The sequence below is a fragment of the Astatotilapia calliptera genome, chromosome 14 (assembly GCF_964374335.1).
Source record: "Astatotilapia calliptera chromosome 14, fAstCal68.1, whole genome shotgun sequence".
NCBI classification, from domain to species: Eukaryota; Metazoa; Chordata; class Actinopteri; order Cichliformes; family Cichlidae; genus Astatotilapia; species Astatotilapia calliptera.
This window is the reverse complement of record NC_137435.1, coordinates 15,067,476-15,093,214: the sequence shown is the minus strand read 5'-3', so window position 1 is coordinate 15,093,214 and position 25,739 is coordinate 15,067,476. Positions and strand designations below refer to the sequence as shown.

At 38.1% G+C, this 25,739-nt stretch overlaps 1 protein-coding gene across 3 annotated transcripts in view; it reads left to right on the top strand.

Moving 5' to 3' along the window:
• The window catches only part of LOC113036237 (neprilysin), a 35,226-nt gene extending 9,723 nt beyond the window's left edge, over positions 1-25,503 (top strand). For all 3 annotated transcript variants that reach the window (XM_026192443.2, XM_026192446.2, XM_026192444.2), the window contains exons 5-23: positions 9,846-9,926; positions 10,350-10,445; positions 10,549-10,667; positions 10,815-10,883; positions 11,340-11,474; positions 13,647-13,748; positions 13,880-14,016; positions 14,164-14,257; positions 15,131-15,259; positions 19,095-19,193; positions 19,315-19,392; positions 19,608-19,711; positions 20,066-20,124; positions 20,223-20,342; positions 20,715-20,848; positions 21,273-21,338; positions 21,864-21,959; positions 22,311-22,387; positions 22,583-25,503. In XM_026192443.2, coding sequence (XP_026048228.1) covers positions 9,846-9,926; positions 10,350-10,445; positions 10,549-10,667; positions 10,815-10,883; positions 11,340-11,474; positions 13,647-13,748; positions 13,880-14,016; positions 14,164-14,257; positions 15,131-15,259; positions 19,095-19,193; positions 19,315-19,392; positions 19,608-19,711; positions 20,066-20,124; positions 20,223-20,342; positions 20,715-20,848; positions 21,273-21,338; positions 21,864-21,959; positions 22,311-22,387; positions 22,583-22,682 — 1,895 coding nt within the window. In that variant the 3' untranslated portion in view covers positions 22,683-25,503. The remainder of the gene's footprint in view (positions 1-9,845; positions 9,927-10,349; positions 10,446-10,548; positions 10,668-10,814; positions 10,884-11,339; positions 11,475-13,646; positions 13,749-13,879; positions 14,017-14,163; positions 14,258-15,130; positions 15,260-19,094; positions 19,194-19,314; positions 19,393-19,607; positions 19,712-20,065; positions 20,125-20,222; positions 20,343-20,714; positions 20,849-21,272; positions 21,339-21,863; positions 21,960-22,310; positions 22,388-22,582) is intronic.
• Positions 25,504-25,739: the final 236 nt, after the last annotated feature.

Sequence of the window (25,739 nt, the reverse complement as noted above, 5' to 3'; positions counted from 1 at the left end):
ACTTATAGCCATAAAACCTTTGCCCCTAAAACGTTTCTATTGACTAAATATGTAAGAAGGCAAATTTACTGTAAGTGTGAGACCTAAGAGTTGTGACCTCTGCTCTGAGGTCTCAAATATAAGACCTCTGATCTTAGGCCTGGCTGCCGATGCTTACTTGGATACTACCGCCTACTGATGAGCACATCCTTTTCCTGTCAACAGCTGCAGGGGCCTGAAAACACCTGGATACCACAGAGCTCTAGGCTCTCTGACATGCAATAAAAATGACTCCATCTATGTGTATGTGTGTGAATAGCTGTGTAGATTTGTGGCTGCTTGTAAATGCCTTGGATTGTTCTCAGATGCTGTAAAATGCTGTAATGATCCGTAATGAGGATCTGCACCCTGAATGTGACCACAGCTGTGTGTACGTAGGTGCACGAGGCTGGTAGAATTTTGTTTTTCAGTTCCCCCTCCTCAGGTGTGGCATGCTGTGCAATAATTTAACTAATTGACCGTGACTCTTTTAATTACTAACTAGTGTGTTTCAGGAAGGAACAAACTAGTTAGGAAGGAACAAAGGCAGATATATGTGTGTGTGTGTGTGTGTGTGTGTGTGTGTGTGTTTGTTTGTTAAAGTGCAAAGTGTGTGTCTGTGTCTGTGTGTACATTTATCTGTGCATTATCTGTATATGAGCACACTGCTGCTCTCTTGTTTTGTACACATATTTTGTACATATTTTGTACACATATTTGTAAAATATGTGTACACACACACGCACACACACACACACACACACACACACACACACACACACACACACACACACACACACACACACACACACACGCGTAGAAAAATATTTAGTATACACATCCAGAAATGCATATACTATTATATATTGTACATATATTTATTAGTTTCAGATGTAGCCATTCTTGTATTTTGCTTGTTTACATTATTGTATTTTGCACAACTCTGTTGCTTGTGAAGCTCGCACACAAGAATTTCACTCACATGTGCTGTACCAATGTACCTGCACATGTGATGTGACAATAAAAGTGATTTGATTTGATTTGATTTGATTTGATTGTGTGAGGTGCTTCTTGTATAGGTCTAAATCTGACTATTGAGAGCAAAATCCAACCAGGGCAGCGCCTGCAGATTACGTTTCTTGTGGAATTCGGCATAATCAAGAGCTTCAAAACAAACCTGTGTGGTAGCTGTGGCATCAACACTGTGTCCAGATATGAGATTTTCTTTCTGCATGATGCTAACAACTTATGACAAACTGAAGAGACTGTCTGTCTGTGACAACAATAACTGAAATACGGCTTTACTGTAAGACAAACAGTACTGACCACAGTAGGACTTGCTCACGATAAATAGCTTGCTCACATGACCTCCTCATATCAAAATTCCAGCAAGAATCGTTGCAAAACACCACAGAAACTCGACTCCTCATAAACACGTCAAATAAATATAGCTGACCTGAGGTGTGTGGCCAAGAAAAATAATATGAATATTAATGCAGTAATTCTTCTCCAACAAAAACATATTGAACTAAAATCCTGAAGTGAATATGTTTTTGCCAGAAAAAATGCTTATGAATAAAAGGAAATAGTTTAGACCTCCACTAAGGTAATAACCTCCCCTGCTAGCTGTCCTAAAGCCAAATGTCTGAGTTTCCTGTGTAAATAACACTAAGAGTAATAAAGTGGCATTTTGACTAACAAGAACTGACAGAACGAGTGTATAGTATATACAAAGTTTTGATTTTGCTTTTTTTGGGGGGGGAGGGGGGGACTAAATACTTACTACCTTTACTTGAAAACTGCAGTGTTGAGCTATATGGCTGTTTCAGCAACTGCTGGGATTATTTTAGTTTACACAATAGCAAAGTAGGCTGTGGCGCAGCCAAGCTCTAAGAAATTACTGTTTTTGTTACTGAATGGGGAACAAGACTACATGTAATAGCTCTATAACCACTAAGTATATGAAAGTTGCATGTAACTTATGGGTCTGAAACATGAAGCCAGTGCTGATGTGCCAGCAGGAGGCTGCTACTTTGATTTCAGAAAGCAATCTAAGATCTAATTAAACATTAACCTGAGTAAACACTTTCCAGATCCGTTGAAGGTTTTAGTTCAATTTGTCTGCTTCTTATTGAACGCAAGATATTATTTATTTTTAAAACTATAATTAGAGTCAAAAAGGATGATAGAGAGGGGTGTGCCTTAGGTGGGCTTACCTGGTGACTGACAATTTGCCACAAGGCCCCCCTGTTCCTTTCTTGTGACCTCTATTTTCTAATAGCTAAGATGATGACAGCAAAAGCAGTCAATGCGGCAACCGTGGTTGGGAAGCGCATCTGTAACCGGAAGGTCGCCGGTTCGATTCCCAGGCTCTCTGTCCTGGTCGTTGTGTCCTTGGCAGTAGGCGGTAGACACTTTACCCTACCACCTACCGGTGATGGCCAGAGGGGCCAATGGCGCGATATGGCAGTCTCGCTTCTGTCAGTCTGCCCCAGGGCAGCTGTGGCTACAGCTGTAGCTTACCTCCACCAGTGTGTGAATGAATAGTGGCATTGTAAAGCGCTTTGGGTGCCTTGAAAAGCGCTATATAAATCCAATCCATTATTATTAATGCGAGGCCTCATAATGGGATTTTTCTATCCAATGACTATATTGGCTATGTGCATCTTTTATGTACATTCTATTAACAAAACATCATTTGTATTAACTAATTAGTATTAATATTAATTGTAATTAATATTTAATTTAAACAAATGGAGATTTAAAGTGCAGTTGTTCAGCCTATTTTAGTTTAAACATAAGTAACAAAAAATAGTTTTTTTTCCAACCTAATTGCTTCAAACGTTTTATTTGTGGGGCAGCTGACCCTCAGAATAGCTCCTCTGCCCAAATATTTCCCAGCAATAGCACACAGAGAGCAAACAAAAACCTGACTAGCCAATTTCACTTAAACAAAAAATAAATAAAAACTCACTGGGCATATGGAGTAGAAATGTATTTTTTCAGAAAAAAAGCAGAATGATTTCCTACCATCCTTTCGCCTAGACCACAGGGGGTTGAATCATAGGATGTTCTGATTTTGATACTCTTTTCAAGTCTGCCACTGATTGGCTAGAATTATGGCTCTAGACTACTCTGTGACATTTAGAAAAATATTATGGTTTTATGCAATTGCTTCTTTACAACATTAACCGATAGAAGCTTCTCCAGAATATTCTTGAGTACACGGTCTGATATAATATCTTTTACCTGAAAATGTACAGCATTAGCAAAGCCATGAAAAAAAAGACAAAGAAATTTTAATTAGGAAGTCATTTTCAGATATATCGCAAACAAACACAGTCTTAGATAACACATTTCAATAAATTTTAGCTGAATGGGAACAGGAGACGGGGCTGCCTCAGAGAAGCTGAGATGTTAAAGCTATTGCATAAAATTTTTAAAGCTAATCTGTATTCCTTTGGTAAAGACGTTTCCTCGCAGTGGGTTTATTGTCCCTACAAATGTGTAAAGCAGGAAACTTAGAGTCTGAAAACACTTTTGACTCATTTCAGTCTTGACTTCATTTGCAATTTCTGCTCGTAATATACACTAAGTACATCCTTTATAGTCATGTATTGTAAGCAAATCCAGCTGCACTAAAAACACTGCAAGTGAAATGCCTTGTGGAATGAAAAACACTCAGGGATAAAATGGCAATGCAGAGGGTAGAAACTCTAAATTCGGATTCTGTATCATGCTGAGTGGTTTGGTTCAAATTGACGTGACGTCTCAAGCAAACATCAGGTGGCACAAAATCCATTCTCAAATAAATCCAAATACACACATAAGGGGTGATAGAAAGTGTGTCTGTTTGTTTGTTTGTGTGTGTGTGTGTGTGTGTGTGTGTGTCTGTGTGTGTGTGTGTGTAGAAAAGAGAGTGAAAGGGTAAGCCTTTGCTGTGGTTAAACATTAGCGCCAGGCAGTCAGTAATCCAATCACACACACATGATCTGTGCCCTTTTGCAGGAAGCGCCCTGTGAAGGGTCTCTATCTCAGGACATCATTACAATTAAATGAGCACATAAATAGTGCACACATGGTAATAAGAAAATGGGAGGATTCGAAATACGAACAAGGTATAAAGAGTCTGAAGTGAAATGCAGTTATGCAAGAAGTGAAAACAAGTAGACCTATGAGGGAAAAAGGAAGGAAATTACTTTAAAAAGTAGCAAATGAACCAAAAAAAAAAACCCACTCAAAACTACACACTGAGCATTTGGTGCAAAATTCTAGCCTGTGTTTGTATTTGGATAAATGATGTTCTCTGTGTTTCAGCATACCAATTTTGAAAGAAACTAATGGATACAACATCATTATGGTGGAATATAGGAGGATGAAGAATATACTTGTCCCTCACCTGATCTCAGTCCGATTGAGCTGCTGTACCATTTAATTAGGTGATAACAGCCTACTCAGAGGTGGGGGAGGCAGTGTCTGAGCCACGTTAATTATATCTTCTATTTTCCGAGGCAGATCTATAGATAACAGTGCTGTGCTGTGATCCAAAAACACATATAAACATAAAATAAGCACAATAAAGAAACCTCTAAGTTGGTTTTATATGTCATTTTAAATCTAACTCTCTCATCAGTTGGGCTACTTGTAGGTCTGTGTATAGTAGTCAGGATTTCCTTTGAGGATGTCAATACTGCCACCCGGAGCTGCTGGTTCCTGCTATATTGTTGCCCACTCTTATAGATCTTCCTTTTAAAGAATGCTCCTCATGTTCTTAGTAGGCTTGAGGTCAGTGGATGGTGGCTGTCACAGCGTGATTGTTTTCCTTTTTATTCCAAGGGGTAAAGGATGTTTTGTGCAGCAGGAGATAGAGATACCATTTGAAAAGGTATCTCTTGGAATCATTTCATGTTTTGTGGAAATCTTTTTATGACTCTTCTTTAACACTAGAATGAACCAATTATAATTTGATGGTCACTGGTACAAACCACAGTAACCCATATGGCAAACAAACAAAAAAAGCTGTGTCCAAGGATTTCTGAATCCAACCTTTTCTCATCACATACTAATGTGTGTAATGAGTGGCTGGCTTTGCACATCTCTCACCCCCTTACTCACCCGTTATGAAAGCTTCAAAGGCACTCTTTTGCACCACATTTAAACCTAGTGGTGAGGTGTCATTTTCCTACATGCAGGATTACTGTTGTGAACCATGACCAGCTGTATTCATTGTCTAACGATAACACGTGAGTGACAGTGTAAGTCAAAAGCCCAATGGAAGTCAGATGCTGAAAATGAAATAATAACAATAATAAGAAAAGAAAAACCTCCGGCCATCCCTGAGTCACAGGAATATCAACCTTTGAAACAGAACTGTTATCTTTCTCTGCCACAGCTGCTGCCAAAACACTTTGTGTGTAAGGAAGAGATGCCAGCAACATGTGACAGATCAGCAGTATTTGATGCACTGAGGTAATAATGGGTCACCAGAATCTGTAGAAAACAAATTTCATCCAAACTGAATTTGCAGAAACAAAGAGTGAAACTGCTCAAATATGTATTTTGCAGACCTACTGCTTATAAAGGGGAAAAATGATATTTCATATCAGATCTTGATAAATTAAATATTAAAGTTGATAATCTTTCCTAAAAAAAAATGAATTGTGTAATTTATGGAAACCCAGATCTTTAAACTGTAGAGAGCTGCATTGAAAATCCTTTTTTTTTTGAGCAGTTAAAAAAATCTAATTTGTTCTTATTGTTATCTTTTCATATCAACCCAACTCATAGTGACAGGATTGTTGTCCTTTTGGACTCAGGGGAAAGTTGGCTGTCAAGCGCCCGTGTAATTTAAACTCCATCCTCTTTCCTGTATTGATCCTGGTGTGTCACTGAGCTGTGCAGCATGATGGTGTATATCTGTTGATGCAATATTTATAAGATAACTTTATAATTGTCAGGAAGCTTTCAGGTCATGTTGAGCTATGTGACGGCTTGTCAAAGTCAAAAGGTTATCAAAGGTTATCTTTCTAACACATCCTACCTACTTAACCACCCACTGAAGAGTTTACTTTTGATAACACAGAAATTGCTCTCCTTGGATAATGTCAAAACAACCAGGAAGAATAAAACAAAGAAAATATCATTTAAGCTTTTGAAATGTTGGTACTACTTGGTAGCATTTTTTGTCAGGGATATTTTGTATATCCTTCTTAGATCTTAGTCAAAATCTCTGCAGCAACACAGCACATGATTTATATATTATTTCATTTCTTATTTTTTATGAGTTTTGTGTTGTCAGAAAGAAAAAGCTAATTTTCAGACATCAGGGTGAGTGCAGCACGGGAAGTAAATTATGTCATCTACTAATTGGAAGGTTGGTGGCTCGGTCCTTGGGTACTCCCAGTCTGTGTGCCAAATATCCTCGAACAAGACACTAACCCCAGATTGCTCTCTATTGCATCCGTTGTAGCATGAATGTGCGTGAATGTTTCTTTCCAAGCTCTTGAGACTGTGTGTGAATGTTAGATAGAAAGCATTCACAAAAAAGTGAATGGGTGAATAAAGCGCGTTGAGTACAGGTAGAGTTGAAAGGTGCTCTATAAGAGCCAGTCTGTTTACCATTTACCATGCAGGTTATACATGCTTGTATTTGCCGAATATTTAGTCTGCTACACTAAAAGCCATGGGGAAAATGACCTTAAATCCTTTCTTTTAGACTCAAGAAAGGAGGATTGTACTAACCAGACAGTGTTTGCACAGCTTGTCTTTGTGGCTATCAACAAGCGGAAGTTTATGAATGCAGAGGAGACACACAGTCTGAAATACTAAGCTAGCTATACCAATGAATTCTTCCATTAAATCTTCAAAAAGCCATCCCTGAGGGACTAAATGTTTAAACATGCTACAATAATCTAAATGAATGACTTCAATCGTTCACTCTTGTTGTTTAGATGACTGGTTCTCTAGACAGCAGGCCAGTTCTGAGAAGCCACGAGTTCATGAACGGGCATTATCTCTGTAGTTTGGTCTGTAGCAGTTTCTCTTTGGCTGTACCTTGGCCAAAAGTTTTTGTTAGTTATCTGTGTGCACAGCATTGAAAGAGCTAAATCTACTCTGTAGATACTACTATAGATGTTTTGTACTTCACTTGTCCAGTTTCCTCTATTGTTTTAAGGACACGCTGCAGACTGCGCTGGGATATGCCAGGTTTTCACCTAGCTCCTTGGGAATCACCTTGTTGGTGCAAACATGTTATTTTATGCCTAAGAAACAGTGTTATCCTTGGCATTTTACATAGGATTTAACTATAGAGTTAGGAACAAATGATGTGTTTGTACAACAGGCTAGTAACAAAATACCTAAAGACACCATTTAAAATGGGTTCTTTGGTATGCTCTCTGTTCTGTGTAGACACAACACTGGTTCATCCCTTGAGTTAGGTGTTTTTTTTTTAATGCATGAATCATACACAGTGTTAAGGGCTAAAAAACTAACAAACAATGGTTAGGTTAAAGGACTGGACTGAAAATAAGAGAAAAAGAAGCCCATGTCCCACGAAAAACTTTTAAAAAGCTTTGAAAAGTGTAGCTTAAAACCATTTAAAATAATTACAAGAAAGTCTGGGTCCTCAGAAGCAAAATATAAAGAAATGGGTGACACAAGACTTTTGCACAGCACTGTAGTTGTAAGCACGTGCATTTGTACTGGTATTCACAACAAACAACTACTACTTGTAGCTGGGAAAGGTGTTAGTTGTAGACAGATATGAACCTGGGTTACAGTCTTTGAAAGGTCAGTGCACTAGCACATTAAATGCACTATCTTGTGCTGAAAATGTAAATGCACATATAGTCCTGATGAGATACATTTTCAAAATGTGAAATACATAAAGGCTGCTTCTTTCTCTTGAGTTGTCATAAACAATAGCAACAGCAATCATAAGTGCAGCTATTTACATACATTCCGTATGTAGACAAAGCATATCACAAGGCACTTAGACTTGAAAGACATTTACATCATGTATTATTCATGATACAGGCCATATAAAGCAACTATACAGTTGATGAACAGAAACAAAAAATCTAAAAGCTGGGGAAAAGTTGAGACTTTTTTCGATGGAGAAAAATAAATGTAATTATGTTTGCTTTTTTTTGTGATACCAGAATATCTTTAGTCTACATCATGTTGTGTCCCTACATTGTTACAATGTTTCCTATCACTTCAATGCACTCAATGCGCTCACCATCTCTCTAATTTTTTCTTCAAGGTTCCCTGAACCACCCCTAGAAATCCCAGCATACTAGTTGAACTGCAGTGAAACATTATGACGTGATAGTCATGCTCATGAATTTATCAGCGTAGTGCAGGGAGAGTTACGTTCTTCATATTGTTGGTGCTGAATGACAAACCAGCAGCTGGACTTGAGCTGAAGTTTCAGATACCTCCTGTGTAGGTGTAAGGTTTTGTTATTTTGAAGCACCGAGGACACAGACTCTGTACCGGCATCACATAACAATAAACTTGCTTTAACCACAGCGGTTTGCAGCAAACACAAAAATTACTGACTGTGTGGGTGTTTGAACCTTGATGATGAGAAAATGTATTTAGGCACATCCTCGTGTTGCTCCTGCTCGTGTGCTGCTGCTGAAAAGTGACAGCAGTTCCTGTAGGAATAGTTACACTTTAAAGCTACAATATGCAACTTGGTGCCTTGAGGCGGCACAGGAAAAGAGTATTGGTCCCCATGCCCTCCCCCTCAGTTTAGCAAGTTTACACCCCAACACTTATCACTCATTTTGATTAGCTGTCTACCTAGAAATGCTATCTAGCCTGAGGCTGAGCTAACTGGCGTCCATATGCCCACAACAGGTGTTGAAGAGGCAATGAACGCAGGTAATAAAACAAGCGCTGGTGCTCACTCTTGTTTCCAAATGGCCCTTTACTGCCACACCTTCAGCTTTGTTGCACCTTGATTTCTTTCCACCTCTTTTCGTCTGCTCTGTGCCGTAACTCCCATGCCAAAAGGTATTTGTGACAAGCACAGAATAAAATATGCATTTATTTTTACATGATTTTGCATGATAACATTTATCATGCCCATTTAAAAGATGGGAGCTAGAACACTATTTATTTATCTGTTTACTCATTGATTTATTTATTCATTCAAAGTAAAACTGGTTGTTCACCTTATTCACATTTTGACAGTGTATTGATGTGTTAGCTTTGCTCTTGGGGCACCTGGTATATCAAAGGAAAATTCCAATACACACTATGTTGCTTGTGTTTTTATATAACATTTAAAATAAAAATGATCAAAGCTTTGTTTTTGTCTATTTTCTGCAAACCTAAACTATCTTCAGAAGACCATTTATTCTGTACTTGTTTATGACTCAAAAAAATGCACTTTCTGAATATTTTTTTCATAATAATTATTCAGGTTGTTTTTATTTAGAGAGAAATAAAACAATTAAATTGAAAAGAACAGCTGTGACATGTTTTTCTTCTTAGAATAATTACATTTCTTCTGTTTTGTCACCGGTTACTATCTACTGCAAAGGCTTTATATCATAATTTACTTAGTGTCGCCATTTTCTGACAAAAGGACCGAAAGCATCCCTTAATTAAAATAAATAAAATGCATACGCATGACAGCTGAATTCTTGAATTTTTGAATCCCCAGAGATAAGAAAAATAAAACCTCTATGTTGTACCTGAGGTTATATGCACCCAACTACTCCCTCTTTCCTTATTGTGCAGTGAGCAACTTTGCTTCTTCATCTTTGTCTGTGATTGTTTGCTTCATGCTTGCTCTGTTTCTTTATTTGAAGGTGTCCTTGAAAAAACAGTGGAGGGGGAAGCTGCTGCTCTCACCAAGGCTAAGACCCTTTACAAGTCCTGTACCAATGAGAGTGAGTCAGCAGGCAAAAGACATTAACACGCTATGCCTTTTTAGATCTTCTATTATCCTAATGTGAACAGTCATTTTGTAAATTGCTGTTGAAGGTTAAATGTTTCTTATTCAGTTTTTGTGTTGTCTATCAACAAAACTGTCGTGAAAATATACATGAATCATCAATTTAAAAAAAAAAAGAACTGCAGTATTTCAGCTTTACATGATTCAAATGAATGCTTTCTTCAGAAGTGATTTGCTTTGGAAGCCACATCAATAAACTCCTCTAAGGCCTCTGAATTGCCACAGGTTTAGTATGTACTTGATAAAAAGCAATACAGTGGTTGAATTTCTTTTTAATTGATTTTCACAATTTTATGGGTAGAAAATAAATGTATCTACACCGCAAAACCTATTTTCTTTGATTTTCGCTTCTAACTAGGTTTAATTGAGCTGAGAGGGGGGAGTCCTCTGCTTGACATGCTGCCTGACGTGTCTGAGTGGCCTATAGCTGTTGACAACTGGGAGACCAATTATGGTAGAGAACTTTGGTTCTTTTTCAAGTGTCATTGGGCATGATGTTATTGATGCCATTTCTTTCTTTTCACTTCTTTTTCACTTCTTTTTTCTTATTTCTTCAGGGAGAACATGGAGGTTGGAGGACGTTATTGCCAAGTTGAATGAGAAATATGGAACTCTGCTCTTGGTTAACTTTTTCGTCGGCACTGATGACAGGGATTCAACCTCGCATATCATTCATGTAGGTGTATGCCTGTGGCAAGGAAAAGAACTCACCTCCCTCTGTTCATATTCAAAAAGCCCTCATGTCCCTCTGTTCACTGAAGGTAATGACTAAGCCTTTATTTGGCTTTGATACTGAAAATAAATGTCTTCTTCTCCTTGCCAGTTTGACCAGCAAACAAGCCTTGGCCTGGTGTCCAGAGATTACTATGCATGCACTGGTCCTTATGCAGAGGTCAGTTTGCATGTTTACATGTATACAAATCCACACGCCAGTGCAGTGCAGTTAAAGCGTTTTAATCAATGAATAATGAAAGCAGTTCCAACTATTCACCTGAGCCCCTGGATTTCATGTCCCTCCGAATTTGTTCCAAAAAAACCACAAATGATGAGGCTATCAGCTGAAACATCCGTTCACATCAGTGCACAAATAAATTTTATTCCTACTCTTAGAAATGTAGTGAGTTTGTATGTGATGAACGAAAACACACATAATGCTGATAACTCTATCTCAATCCAAACCAGATGTGTGAGTGGAACAGACGTCCGTTGCTCTGGTTTCACTTTACAGCTTCCTATTTTGCCTTAATTGATATGCATGTTTGCTATAGACAGACTTTGTATCAGTCAAATCTTGATTTAGTCAGTGGTTACTGAAATCAGTGAGTTACAAGTTGTGTTTAATTTGCAGGCATGTCGGGCCTATGAGCAATTCATGATTGACCTGGCTAAGCTGATGCGCAAGGACCGAGGATTAGCGATCAATGAAACTCGCATTAGAGAGGAGGTGACACGAGTTATAGACTTGGAGAGAGACATTGCTAATGTAAGTATGGATTTGTGCTTTGCCGTTTTACAAGTAGAAATATGAATTCAAATACTTAAGAACCTCCTGTACTTTTCAAAATATGCTTATTATGGCTTTGAGAAACCATGGGAAAGAGATCTTGGGTTCAGTAATGCATACTGTAGTTCAAGCCTGCTCAGTTCCAAGTATTCATCCAGTTCCAAGTCTGATTATGATCAATAACTGAATGTAAAATAATTCCCGGTCCACTGCGAGAAGTGTGGTAGATATAAAATAGATATCGTCAAACTAAAACTGGCTAGTTGTCACTGGGCACTGTTGCTAGTGTAGACTTCCTGGTGGTTGAGAGCTGTCCATAATGAAACAGCTAGCAAGATTATGTGGCAAACTGAACTACACCACAATCAAAAATAAACCTCTTTCTCACATCTTACCCTTTTCCAATGATAAGCAACAGAAGACGTGTAGTTAAACACATATCATTTTATAAAATATGAAATACACCTTTTTTTCTGAGCTTCTTCATTCCCGTTCTCCTTGACCTATGTGCAGATAAGGGAGTGACATTTTCTTCTTGTTAGCTGAAAGAGAATATTTTTCAGGTAATGGAAAGAGAGACATTGGGATGTCATTGATTTAAAACTACTGTTAGTGATGCAAAGCAGGCTGGTATTAAGCTAAACTAATCTCAATTTTGAGGCTAGTGAATGAGGTGACAGCCATTGAGACTGAATAGTACAGTCAACTAAAATATTACAGAAGAAAGTTAACCATAACCTGGAATGGTAACTTGGAGTAAACTGTCAGTAATAAAGCAGTAAAATAGCAGATACCTTAATAAGCAAGTCAACATAATGAAAAACACTTGCACATTTTTGAGGAGATTCAGTGAGTTGCCTCCTTGTGAAATCCAAGATTTTCTGAATCATACCTGATAGAGCTCACTGACCTGCAGTTAAATGTAGAGCTGCAGGCTGTGGTGACATAATTACTGTGATCATTTCAGTATATAGAGTGTTACGGATTCAAATATTGGGGATGGATACAAGAGGAAAAACCACAATAACAACACTGGTCCGGCCGGGTTGAGTCAAACAATGATTTTAATGATCACACGCGTGGGAGATGGACACCGTACGCAGACAGCATCAGATCTTAAAATGGTGGAGCATTGATCAACCTCTTATAGCCTCTAGTGGCCCCCACCTAATCATAAAAGCCTAAACATTCACATTCTTTCTCTCACACAGCGCCTAAGCTACGACCTTGGCTCCCTGTTTATCTGCTCCTGCTGAGATGGGGCAGAAAACTCCAGCATGTTCTGTTCTCTTCTAATCAGACAAATAAGGCAATGACTTTCTGCGAACAGTATTTCTTATAACTCAGCAGTATAATGCATCATAAAACAATATCATTCATTCACAATAAATCAGCAGTCTAATGTAATGCAAATCAGTTTAACAAATGCAATAGTTATCACCTTCTTCTAATTCAGGAGAATAATGCAAACTAAAACGACATAATAATTCACAATCTTTATTTAGGGGTATAACATGGCATAAAATAATATTATAATCCCACAAGAGGCAACCTACAACTGATGTAAGTTAAAATGCAGGCAAAAACTTTAGCAGGGCAAAGACTTTGTGCAGGTTCAGTAGCTTTATCTTTCTGTCTAAGCTGGTACTTCTTGACAGACTGGAAAGATGATGGTTCAAAGGTTCCTTCTTCCTTCTGTATTCTAGTTCTGTTTTTTTTCATCTAACTTAACACAAAAGGTTTCTGTTAGCAGGATGACCCTCCTGTCATCCATTTGTAGACCAAACCTCCCTCCTCTGTGTGTGTGTCTGTGGTTCCAGTCTGTAGCAGCTGATGTCTAAAACAAGCTGTTAACCAGCCTGATCCCAACACCGTGACTTTTCATCAACAGTTTTCCACACTCTGTGTTTGTCATCCTAGTCTGTTCTGCTCTGCTCTCTGCCATGCTTCACTTCTCCTCCACTCAGCTGCTGGCTTTTACAAGGCAGTCACACCATTCGCGCTCTGACATTTACAGAGCCAAAGCCTCCTGGGACGCCAAATACTTTTGATGCTGCTGGACCTGCACTGCAACTGTACGCATGTGTCGGGAAACAGGAGGGTTGTGACAGCATTCTTGACTTTTAGCCCCTCTGTCTTGCTCTTTCCAAGGCTACTGATACCCCAGAGGATCGTAACAACCCGGTGTTGCTTTACAACAAGATGGAACTGGGGGACCTGAACGCCAACTTCACCCTTGAGGTTGAATCACAGGTAAAAAAAAAATTCTTTATGTACCACAGTTTGCTGTTTTCATTTCACATAGATACTTCTTTCTCATCTTTATCTTCTTCTCCTCTTTATCTCTGGGGGGATTTAAAAAAAAAAACCAACTCCTTTTGAAGCTATTTGACTGGAGTTACTTCACAGCTAAAATAATGAATACAGTCAACATCAGCGTCCCTGACACAGAAAAGGTCATAAACTACTCGCCCAACTATTACAGAAGGCTCAACCTGATCTTGGCCAAATACACCAAGAGGTAGGTGTGTTCATTTAAGTCTGTATCTGTGATGGAGTATAAAAGCCTGTTTTTGTCTCTAAACTTGTGGGGGAGGGAGTGCACAGTATTGATAGCTTTGTGTGAGTATGATTACTTTTTTCTCAACATGTTTCTGTCTACTCACAGGGATCTGCAGAACTACATGGTGTGGCGTTTTGCTATGAACATGGTGGTGGGTCTTAGCAGAGCTTACAGAGACACCAGGAAAGCCTTCCGCAAGGTATACGTACAGGACCTTGATGCTGTTATAGTCCATGGAAGGTCCTGTTTGCAGACACTGCTGCTTACCTAAGTTATTAAAAGAAATGCAAACAACACAGGGTGCAAAGCAGTTAAAAATGTTTGCAGTAATGTTCCTGCTGGTATGGGGCTAAATGACAATACTTATGCTTTGAATTAAATGCTAAAGTTAGCATAGGATCATGTTTAAGATGCCAACATGCTGATCATTTGCAGGTTTGTTTACCACTGTCACCACCTTGCTGGAATATGTGAGCATGTTAACACTTGGTAATTAGTGCTAAACAGAAATGATCTAAACCACAGTTACATTAGCACATAAGGCTGCTTCCAAATGGTTATTTACTGCACTTTTTTGCTACTTTCATAAAGCAATATCAGTTACCTTAAGCTGATACAGTTTATCTTCTAACACTGACAAGGCTACTGGAAAACCATCTAAGGTTAAAACATGTTTGAGATTTGTCTATGCAACATGCAAAATAGGCACATTTTTAGAAATTAGAAGATTTTATATTTTTGGGGGGGGGGGGGGGGGGGTGTTAAGAGTTTTCATTTTGAAAAATTCTTTAAAATAAAGTGGGGGATGGGAATCAAACCCTACCGCCACCCACACACCTATTTAATTGATGCTAAAACTGCAGTATCAGTCAGGCTCTAATAAACAGTCGATTTCAACACGTTGCTTCATTCATATTCTTCCTCCATGCCTTAAAAATCTTGGTAATCCTTTTTCTAATCTAATCATTTCCCCACTGCCCCATTTCCTATTGCCATGAGCCTCTTTAAACAATATGCTGACCAGTTTATCCTTCATCTTTAATTGATCTGTGCCTTGTTACTTTCCCTGCAGGCTCTGTCTGGTACGACGTCAGAGGCAGCAGTGTGGCGACAGTGTGCTCTGTACGTCAACAACAACCTGGAAAATGCTGTGGGACGACTTTATGTGCAGGAGGCATTCTCTGAAAAGAGTAAAGAACTGGTCAGTAGAAGGTGCATTAGGCTTTGTATTGTTAAAACACATTAGACTCAATCAAAGATAAAGAGCTCTTGGAAATATCCTTCATTAGACAAGATACAATCTCTGTAATGGAATTCCGCACCTTGTTTATTGAAAGCTGAAACTGATAATCTAAAAATGCCTCTGCAGGGCATTACAAGAGGAGTGTGGACGTTTATGTATTCAGTTAGTCATACATACAACAAAAAACATGTGTTTCAGGCACATCTGATGGAGAGTATTTTGACACCCACTTGTGTTTTTGTCACATTTGTGTCTTGTCTATCAGAATACTGTAGTTTTTGCTTGCCTCCACTCAAAGCAGCTGAACAAGGTGTCCTTGTTAGCATGATCACACCACCCACACTGTAAATTCAAACTGCCTATGCATGTGTATGTGTGAGCTGTGGCATCTGACATTGTGCATGTGAATCAATTTTTATTTGCGACCATGTACAACTTTCAAAAATAGAAATACATTATTGTACATTTCTGTCATATCATCAAGAATTTTACAGTATCTTTGTATGGCAGTACATCCTCTGATGCACACAGTACACACATTTCATTGTGACTAACTGACCTGCAGCTGCCACACTTTCTTTAAGTGACACAGATACAGTATCTTTTTGATATGTTCTTCTTTCCTTTCAGTGCGTACTTTAGGTAAATTGTTGTTTTATACTGCTGCTATTAGTATACCATCGATACAATATTTACTCATCTGCCACTTTATAAACCAAGGTATGCAGAAGAGCATCTCAGAGGTCACAACACCTCAAATCTTAAAGCAGATGGGCTACAGCAGTAGAAGACCACAATCGCTGCCACTCCTGTAAACTTAGAACAGGAAACTGAGGCTGTAACTTACATCAGCTCATCAAAACTAGACAATAAATGATTGGAAACATGGTACCTGGTCTAATAAATCTCAGTTTGAAAGCATGGTTCCACCTTGCCATGAATCAATAGCACAAGCTGCTAGTGGTGTAATGGTGTGGGGGAAATTTAATGATAGACTTTGGGGTTTTAAATTAAGTGTCATTTAAACACCATAGTCTATGTGTATAGTCTATCTATCTTCTGATGTTTTTTGTGTTCCAACAGAATAACACACTGTATGATAAAGCTGGTTTATTGAACATAACATCACCAGATGTCAATACAATAATAAACCACCCTTGGGACAGGGTTGAACGGGATATATGCAGAAACAAATCTGCAGCAGCTGATGCTATCATGTCAATATAGCCCAAAATCTCTCAGGAGTTTTTCCAGCATCTTGATTAATCTAAAAATTAAGGCATGGTACTAGAAAAATATACCTAATAAAGCGGCCAGTGAGTGTATATATGACTTCTCAAAAAAATAAATAAATAAATAAATAAAAGGAAAAACCCTAACAAAAGTTATTATTGCAATGAATAATTTAATTTAACCAACCTTTCAGATGTAATTAGCAAATCTTATATATAATATGCATTCAGAAATATATTTCGGCTAAACATGTCATGGTTGCGGCTGTGTGCAGGCAGGATGAGGACCCAAACGCAAGCTCATGGAGGCAGGATTGAACTCAAAACACAGCTTTATTGCTGGACAGAAAAACCATACAAACTAAACTGGAAACTATAACATATTGCACGGAGAAACACACAGCCATGAATGAGGGAGAACGTGACACAGAACTGAGGGAGACACAGACATAAACACACAGAGGGTTAATGAGGGAAGTGGGAGCGCATGGGGAACACAGGTGAAACTGATAATCATAACAAGACACGGCAGGAGTAAACGCAACACTGACGGGAGACTGTCAAAGTAAAACAGGAAGTACACAGAGGTTCAGACAGGAGGAGAGAGAGCCCGGGGAGAGCACAGACATAACGGGCTGGGGAAAAGATGGAATAAAACACAAGGAGGGGAAACGAGGGCTCACAGATACACAGAGGGTAATCAAATAAGCAACATCTTAACAGAACCTAGGAACCACGGCATAAATAAAGAACAAAATACAAAACACATGGAAACTAAGAATACTGGGCCAACATGGCCCAGGACCATGACAAAACAACACAAACACTCACAAATCAAATAAGAGGAATGTTTCCAGCACTTTGTTGAATCTGTGCAACAATGATTTAGGACAGTTCTGAAAACAAAAGAGGATCCAAACTGGTACTTGAAAGGTGTACCTAAAAAATTGACCAGTAAGTATATATGGTATATAAAGTAATTCAAAATAGTTAATGTAGATGGTAAATATGTAACTCTGATAAGTTGAATTACAATATTTTTCATTAGATTGTTGCTAAAGCGTTACATTTCTAAGCATCCCTCTTTTTAATACGATAAGGTAACTTTGGGTCCAACTGTCTACTTTTCCAAACTCAGTCCATGTGGACTAAATCATGGTGAATGAAAAATATCTATTTTTGAGCACTTTGCTAGCTTTGGGTAGATAATGCACCTAATTTGCAGCACTGTGTGACAAAGAAGCATAATCATACTAAAACTTTGACTGAAAGAAAAAAACCAACAACTGGAACACAGCGTATCCATGCACACAACACTATCACAAGTATGTTAAAAGGTTTTTAGAAAAGCCTCTTAAGTATAATCGCTGCTGGTTTGTCAGCAACCACAGTGTGCTCTCCAAGTCGTCACGCATTATGTTAGCTAGGGCTCTGCTAATGTGATGAGAAGCTGGTGTGCCTTTTGTCTGCCTACTGTGGCCTCAAAATAAATCTGTGGTTAGAGGACTCTTGAAGGGTGACCTTTGATGTCTCTGAAGTTATTTTTTTTTTAATTTCCTGTTTCTGTTCTCTTTGCATTTGTTATTTGGTGGCGATTCATTTCACTTTCATTTGAATTGTCCCAGTTGTGTATTTGTTGTGCTTGTGGCCAAAAAACCTTTGCCTTTTTAAGTCTGATGGGCAAAGTACAGGCATGGTTTGCACTGGTGCCGTCAGTCAGATCGTGAAAACATGTAGCTCAGGGCAAATACATTATAGAAACATGCACCACAGGTTTCACTGAAAAGTGAGCTTTTGATGTGATGACTGATGATTTTTGAATTTGCATAAGAAAATCTCATTATCTGAAGCTACTATTGCTCTGAAGCATCTTTTCACTTGCACTCGTTCATGTGTTAAATAAAAATAATATAACTGGCCTGCCTATCGCATGGATGCCGTTATGCTGCAATATCTCTTCTATAATTTAAATTCATAAAGCTCAGGATCATTCGAGTAACCAGAAATGAAACCCTAAAATGCTGAATGCATCTATAAGCGAATGTAGATTTTTAAAATATGTAGAGCAGTAGCATGATCAATAATGTATTTGTAACCATGCAGTCAAGGAGTGAAGACATCTACTGTAGAGAATTTTAAAACAAGATGAGACTTTTATATGTACAAAGAAATATCTATTTAATAATAATTTTCTTTTGGTAGTTGTAGTTGTTTTTAGTCACTAATGAAGCATATCTGATTATTGCCAATTTACAGCCAATTTTAACACTTGATAGAAAAAAATATGTCATGTTAAACTAATATCACACTTCTGAAAATGTCTGCCAAGGTCTCCTACACAGAGTGTAACCTGGAGTTGTTCTGCATTCATACGTGACTATGTAATAATGAGGCTTAATTCAGGGAAGTGCATTTTTATGAATTTGTTGCCCAGTATGTTGCAAGATTGCTTGGCATAACTTCAGATGACTTTTGATGATAGTCTCCTTCTGCAGTAAATCTGTTCTGACTGATATGATGAGGTTTTCACTCTTTGTTTGTGTTTGTGTGGTTTGGCTTAGATGGAAGAGATGATTAAAGGCATTCGGGAAGTGTTCATTAGTAACCTTGATGACCTGACATGGATGGATGCAGAGACCAAGAAAGCAGCTGAGGAGAAGGTATTGCTTATACTTTTAGCTATAACAGTTAATGATTGTTATACGTATAGCCCATTCTGAATTTCAGGATAGTTGATGGCTAAAAATGTTTGTTCAATTTTCTCAACCTATTCTTGTGCAGGCCCGAGCTATTCGGGAACGGATCGGCTATTCAGACAACATCATGGATGGCGAATATCTTAACAATGAGTACAAAGATGTAAGTATCTGAAAATATGCAACTGAGAATGTTTTCCTTCTTTCATGGAATCATTTCAGCAGAATACAGAGCGCCTTTATTGTAGCCGCATATCGGTTCTGTGAAAAATCTCTGTGAATTCCTGGCTTTTATGAGTTTTGCTGGAGAATATATGGCCAAGTGTTGATAGCTCTCATCTCGGCTAATCCTCCTGTTTTTCTGTGTGTTGGTGTTAGCTGAGCTACAGTGCAGAGGAGTACTTTGAAAACATCCTACAGAACCTGGAGTATGTGCAGAAGAAACGCCTGCGGAAACTCAGAGTAAAAGTCAACAAAGAAGAGTAAGCTTTCCATTGAGGGGTAGAATAAACTGCCTTATTCCAGATGTATATTAAGCTGCAATTATTACCATTTAAATTAGCAGTAATAAATCAGTTTTTTTCTCTTTTTGCCACTTTTGGTGTACCCCAGTATCTCACATTTAGCACAGTGCACTGATCATTCTCCCACACATACTCCTACCCACGTATAGAGTTCAGCTTTCCTCGGCTGGGAGGCTAACATTAGCCCAGCTATTAATAACTGCAGGTTAATTTTGATATATTTCATCAAACATGCATTTCACAGTAGTCTAGTGCTCTTTACTGTAGCAGTAGTGCTCTTCACTGTAGGTTAATTCCAACATCTTTCTCCAGGTGGGTAACTGGAGCTGCTGTTGTCAATGCCTTCTACTCATCCAGCAAAAATCAAATAGGTATTTCACATATATGCAAAGATTAAACTGCAAAAGACTAAAACAATACATATTTTATGTATTTGCTGATTTATTTATTTTACTTTTCTTGGTGTCAGTGTTTCCTGCTGGAATCCTTCAGCCTCCTTTTTTCAGCAAAGGCCAGGCTAAGTCTCTCAACTATGGCGGCATCGGCATGGTAATCGGTCATGAGATCACACATGGCTTTGATGACAATGGTATGAGTTTCCGCATTGTTACTCTTTGTTCCTCCCTGGGGCAGTTCTGGCAGACTGCATTGATCTTTGGAAAAATAAATTATATATATATATGTAATAGATTTCCCCTTGTAACTGGTACCAGAAAAACATGTTTTGTAACACCATTTAGGATCTCAGAACTTTTTTTCCAACTTGGTTCTGCTTCAGAGATGAGAGGATTTATTTGTACTGACATCTACTGTTCACAAACACATAAATGTAATTGAAATATGCAACTAACATAGAATATATATGTTAGTTGCTATATGTTATATAGCATTTAAGTGCTCTTGATATTCTTGTTTTCTTGTTCATCAAGTTCAACCTGTCCACGTCCCATTCATTCTTTAGGCCGTAACTATGATAAGGATGGCGACCTGAAGGACTGGTGGACACCAGACTCAACACAGAGGTTCCTCGAACTGTCGAAGTGCATTGTTGATCAGTACGGAAACTTCTCTTGGGATCTCGCTAGTGGACTACATGTACGTTCATCTGAACTATATCCATCCTTCTTCTTTCTCTTATCAAATTTCCTCCCATATTTTCCCCCAATATTATCATGAACTTTACTTTATCTCATAATTTGCTTTCCTGTTACCTTTGCCAGCTTATCTGTTGGTCATTTTTCTGTCTTTCCACACATTTTGCTGCCTCATACCTTCTCTGCTCCAGGTGCCCTTAATATTTTGTGTTGACATATCAATGGCTCTTCCTCTCCTTCTCTTTGTCTCACCTTCTGTGTCCTTTTCTTTTGAACAATGCTTCTTTTATCCCTTGTGAAATGATTTCCTATATCCCAAAAGTTATATGTACGATTTGCTGAAATACAGAGGAAAAATTACAGCCTCCTTCTGTCCTTTTCCCCTGTCAATCTTTGTGTTCTATGTCCCTATATCGCCTCTCCAGTTAAATGGTAACAACACCCTCGGAGAAAACATTGCTGACAATGGAGGGATACGACAGGCGTATCAGGTAATGAGCCTGGAAAAAAAAAGAGAGAGAGAGAAAGTCTGTTTAAGAGGCCCAGTTTACAGATAAGAGAGGAGGTGATTCAGTCTGCAGCTTGCTATTGTCATCTGCTTTCTAACATTAATAGACTAGTTATTTTGTTAGGTCACAGGCTGGCTCATTAGCTATTGTAAACACAGCAATAAAGGACATAATGTCGCTGCTGGATGTATCAGTTTTAGCTTGGCAAAGCACAGAAAAGACATTCAAAGACTTGAATGCAACATGAAAGAGCAGGTATAGTATTTTCACATAAATTATACATGTCTAACAAAGTACATACACGGTACACTTTTTTTTCTTTCTCTTTCAGCGCAAAGTCTAGATTATTTTTCTAATTAATACGTAGATCTCAGGGAGACAGGATGGATCCATATGCATTTATTTTTCTGTCTGCAAACATGGTGACATAAGTTATGATTTCATAATCAGTGTGATTTTTGGATGTATTCAACATGACTGCTGGGTAAGATTGTGTCACTGATTTAGGCCTACAAGAACTACGTAAAGCAGCATGGAGAGGAACCACCTCTGCCTGGAATTGACCTTTCCCATGATCAACTCTTCTTCCTAAACTTTGCTCAGGTAATAGCCTTACTGTCTGATGCAGCAGTTGTTTGTTGAATAATAAGCCATTTTTTACACATGCATTGTAGTTCTGATCTTTCCTAGGACTGTAGGCAACATTAGAAAAATATCCTGCAAAATATGCATGCTTCGTGATGGATGGATGGATGGATGGATGGATGGATGGATGGATGGATGGATGGATGGATGGATGGATGGATGGATGGATGGATGGATGGATGGATGGATGGATGGATTGGTGGATTGATTGAATGATGGATGGATTGATGGATGACTGGGTTAAGCAATGGATAGATGTGCAGATTTCTTGGTGCAATTCAGTGCATCCTAATCACTGTCTTTTTACAGGTGTGGTGTGGAACACATCGGCCAGAGCAAGCTGTTAATTCCATTAAAGTTGACGTACACAGTCCAGGGAAATTCAGGTAAACTCAAACCAAGAGTATTTTCTCTACATCAATCAGCTATGTGCTGCCGGCAAAGGGCAGAAAACAAATTACAATGGTAGCTAACATTTTAAAACCTAGACAAAATGATATGTCATGTTAATTTCACTTTCAAGTCCCCGTCTAATATAACAACTTCAGCTCCAACCATCAATCTCCTCTCTACGTTCACAGGGTACTAGGCTCCCTTCAGAATTTCCCAGAATTTGCCAAAGCATTCAACTGCAACAAAAGCAGCTACATGGTTCCTGACAACATCTGCCGTGTGTGGTGATTCACATACCTCTGGGATGGGTCCTCCCCATTCCCCTACAGTACCTCTACCCTCTGATTTTTGAAGAACTCACCGGGGGCTGCATTAAAATGGAAGCTTCCCTTAGCTCTTGACTGGATGGACCATGGCTGGTGGACTGACACTGCAGTATGCACTTCATCCAAGGACGGCAGCACACTGTACCCTCGTAGATGGATGGACTGAGCACTGTCTCTCCACCTCTGACACTGTAGTTCATTCATTCAGCCCAATTATTCTCCTACTCATACAATCACTTTGTATTTTTGTTTTTATTTTTCTCTCAATTTTTCTTGTTTTGCTTCTCATTTATGAGTCCAATGTGTATTTGTGAGTGCACATGTGAGTGTGTTTCAGTCTAAATTCTGCAAAAGTATTTGGCAGAAGAGCAGCAGACAGACAAATGTGCTCAGCCCACTGGCATATGAATACACCAGACACCCACTCACACTCATATACATGTAACAGGGCTGAACCACTCTATTGTATGTGGGACTGAGCTGTACTCTCATAAAACCTCAGCTGGTTTCAGCCTTCATCAACATGCTGATCCACTCTTCAGTGTACTCATAGTGTAATCTTTGGTCATCCATAAAACTAGATTAGATAAATTATTATAGAAAATCAAAAGTCATTTTATTATATAGAGCAGCGAGTATTTAATCGCGATCGCATATTACACAGTGCTGTTCTATAATCAATGCTAACATCTTTACCGCAGTTGGCAGGTGGCTGCTCTTCATTAGCAGAACGTGGATTATAAACCAAAATGAAGTTTTTGCCTTTAAGATGACACCTGGTCATAAGTCATAAAGACGACAATCGACAGACACCAAACCCTTTTCGTTCTTCGAGACTCCTGAGTGTTTCCGTGTGAATGAATGTCTCTGTGTCTTTTCCAGTCTTTGTACGTCATTTGTTATAACTGCCTGCTGTTTGTCAAGCAGATTGGTATGCCTTACAGTTGTGCTACTCTGTGTGAGTGTGTATGTGCATTTGTGGGAGAACAAAGGATAAGAAAATGTATTATTAAACAAGTAGCTGGGCTTTTTCTCATGCTCGTTTGCTTTCTCGTTAAGAATTGGATGAGAAAATCAACACCACTCTCACGTCTCAGTGTTTTAGCCAGCTGCCATATGACTTAACTTAGCATAACGAGTGCAAAGAGCTGTCCGTGGTCTGTCCAGTTTATATAATAACCCCGGCTTGATTTCAGTAATTGCCACATTGCGTTTCATGTTTTTATCAGTACGAAAAGCCAAAGTCAAAAAAGAATCTGATTTTTAACAAACTCATGTGAGCATATTATTAAGCTTCCAAACTTTTGATAAGACATTGAATAAGTGTGTTCATAAAATGTTTAACTATTGAGAAGAAGCATAGTGATTTCCCATTTTTATCTTGGCTTAATCTTACAAAGTGTGCCATATAGCCAATGTTTTCTGTTTTTGTTTTAAGGTGATTATAAGCACAAAGCAAAAAGATTAAGCTTCTTATATAGTTTCAGAAACATTAAAAAAAATCACAAGTGCATCCATTTTTTGAATACAGGTGATTGTATTAAATCAGTAGAATTTAATTAACCATTTCATGTGGTTTTATTTTTTAATGTTAAATTGTAAGTTGAAAAAGCTAGAAAAGCTAGAAATTAGTGCAATGAATGATGTACATGATCATGTAGACCATGTAGACTGTATACGCCTTCCATGTCCAAACTATATATATATATATATATATATATATATATATATATATATATATATATATATATATATATATATATATATATATATATATATATATATTCAAGCTCCCAGGCCTTTGGTAGAGCACTACAGCTTGAAAGCTAAACTGCCTGCAGGGGCGAGCGGGAGATATATGTATCGATATCTATATAGAGATATATATATATCTATATATATATATATATCTCTATACATCTATATATTGATATATATCTATATACATCTATATATATATATATATATATATATATATATATATATATATATATAGACAGATATTCTCAATGCTATTTGTGCTAGCTGTTTTTGTGTCTTTATTGGTCACTCGGTTTTCTTTCTCTCACTTTCAGTCCACTTGTAGAAAGACAGAAATACCTCAGTTGCCTGTATTTAGATACTTTCTAAGAATGACTGATTATCATCTTGAGAAGCATCTTTCTTTCAGAATAAACCTTTAAAAAACACAGTATGTCTGCAGACAGCTTGACTTATTATGTTCATGGGTGTTTTTGTTCTTTAGCTCAAATATATTTCTGAATGCATGTTATCTGGGATAGGAAGGACGTGCTAGTAACATGTGAAAGGTTGGTTAATCTTGTCAGAAATCCTTGAGAAACAAGAAATCAAAATTTTGGGCGAAGCTGAAGTCATTTACTACAATAATTAGCTGATGATATGTTTTTTTTTTTCCTCTTCTTCTCAGTTTTTCAGAAATGCCTAATTCTTAGAATAAACAAAGCACTGGAAACCTTACTTAGCAATTTTGGTTCATATTGACATGATAGGATGCCAAGAGAATATCTCCTACACCACTACAGCCTGAACTGACATAACCGGGATGGATCAATGTTTTTATGTTGTTTAAGTCTGACCATACTATCTGAAATCAAAATCCGGTAGATTTGAAATAGTCAGACCAACAAGTCAACTTCTTCTTATCTATTCTAATGCTCGGTTTGACCATGTCTACATAAGTGCTGCCATGTAATTGGTTGATTAAATATTTGTGATAAAGAGCAGTTTAACAGGTGTACCTAATAAAATTGTGCAGAAAATCATTCAAATATTCTACATCAAAGCTTGAAATCTGCATTTCCCTGATGGCCTTGTAAAGATTAAAGTATGGACATACATTACATTCCACTCACACAATATTGTTGACTTGATGCGTGTATTATGAATAAAGTGGTTTATTTTTGAAATTTCCACAGAGAGGGCAAATATTTAATCTAAATGCAGCTTCCCCCACTAATTAGGCCTATAAGAATTGGGGGAGTAGGAGCTGAGTGTGAAG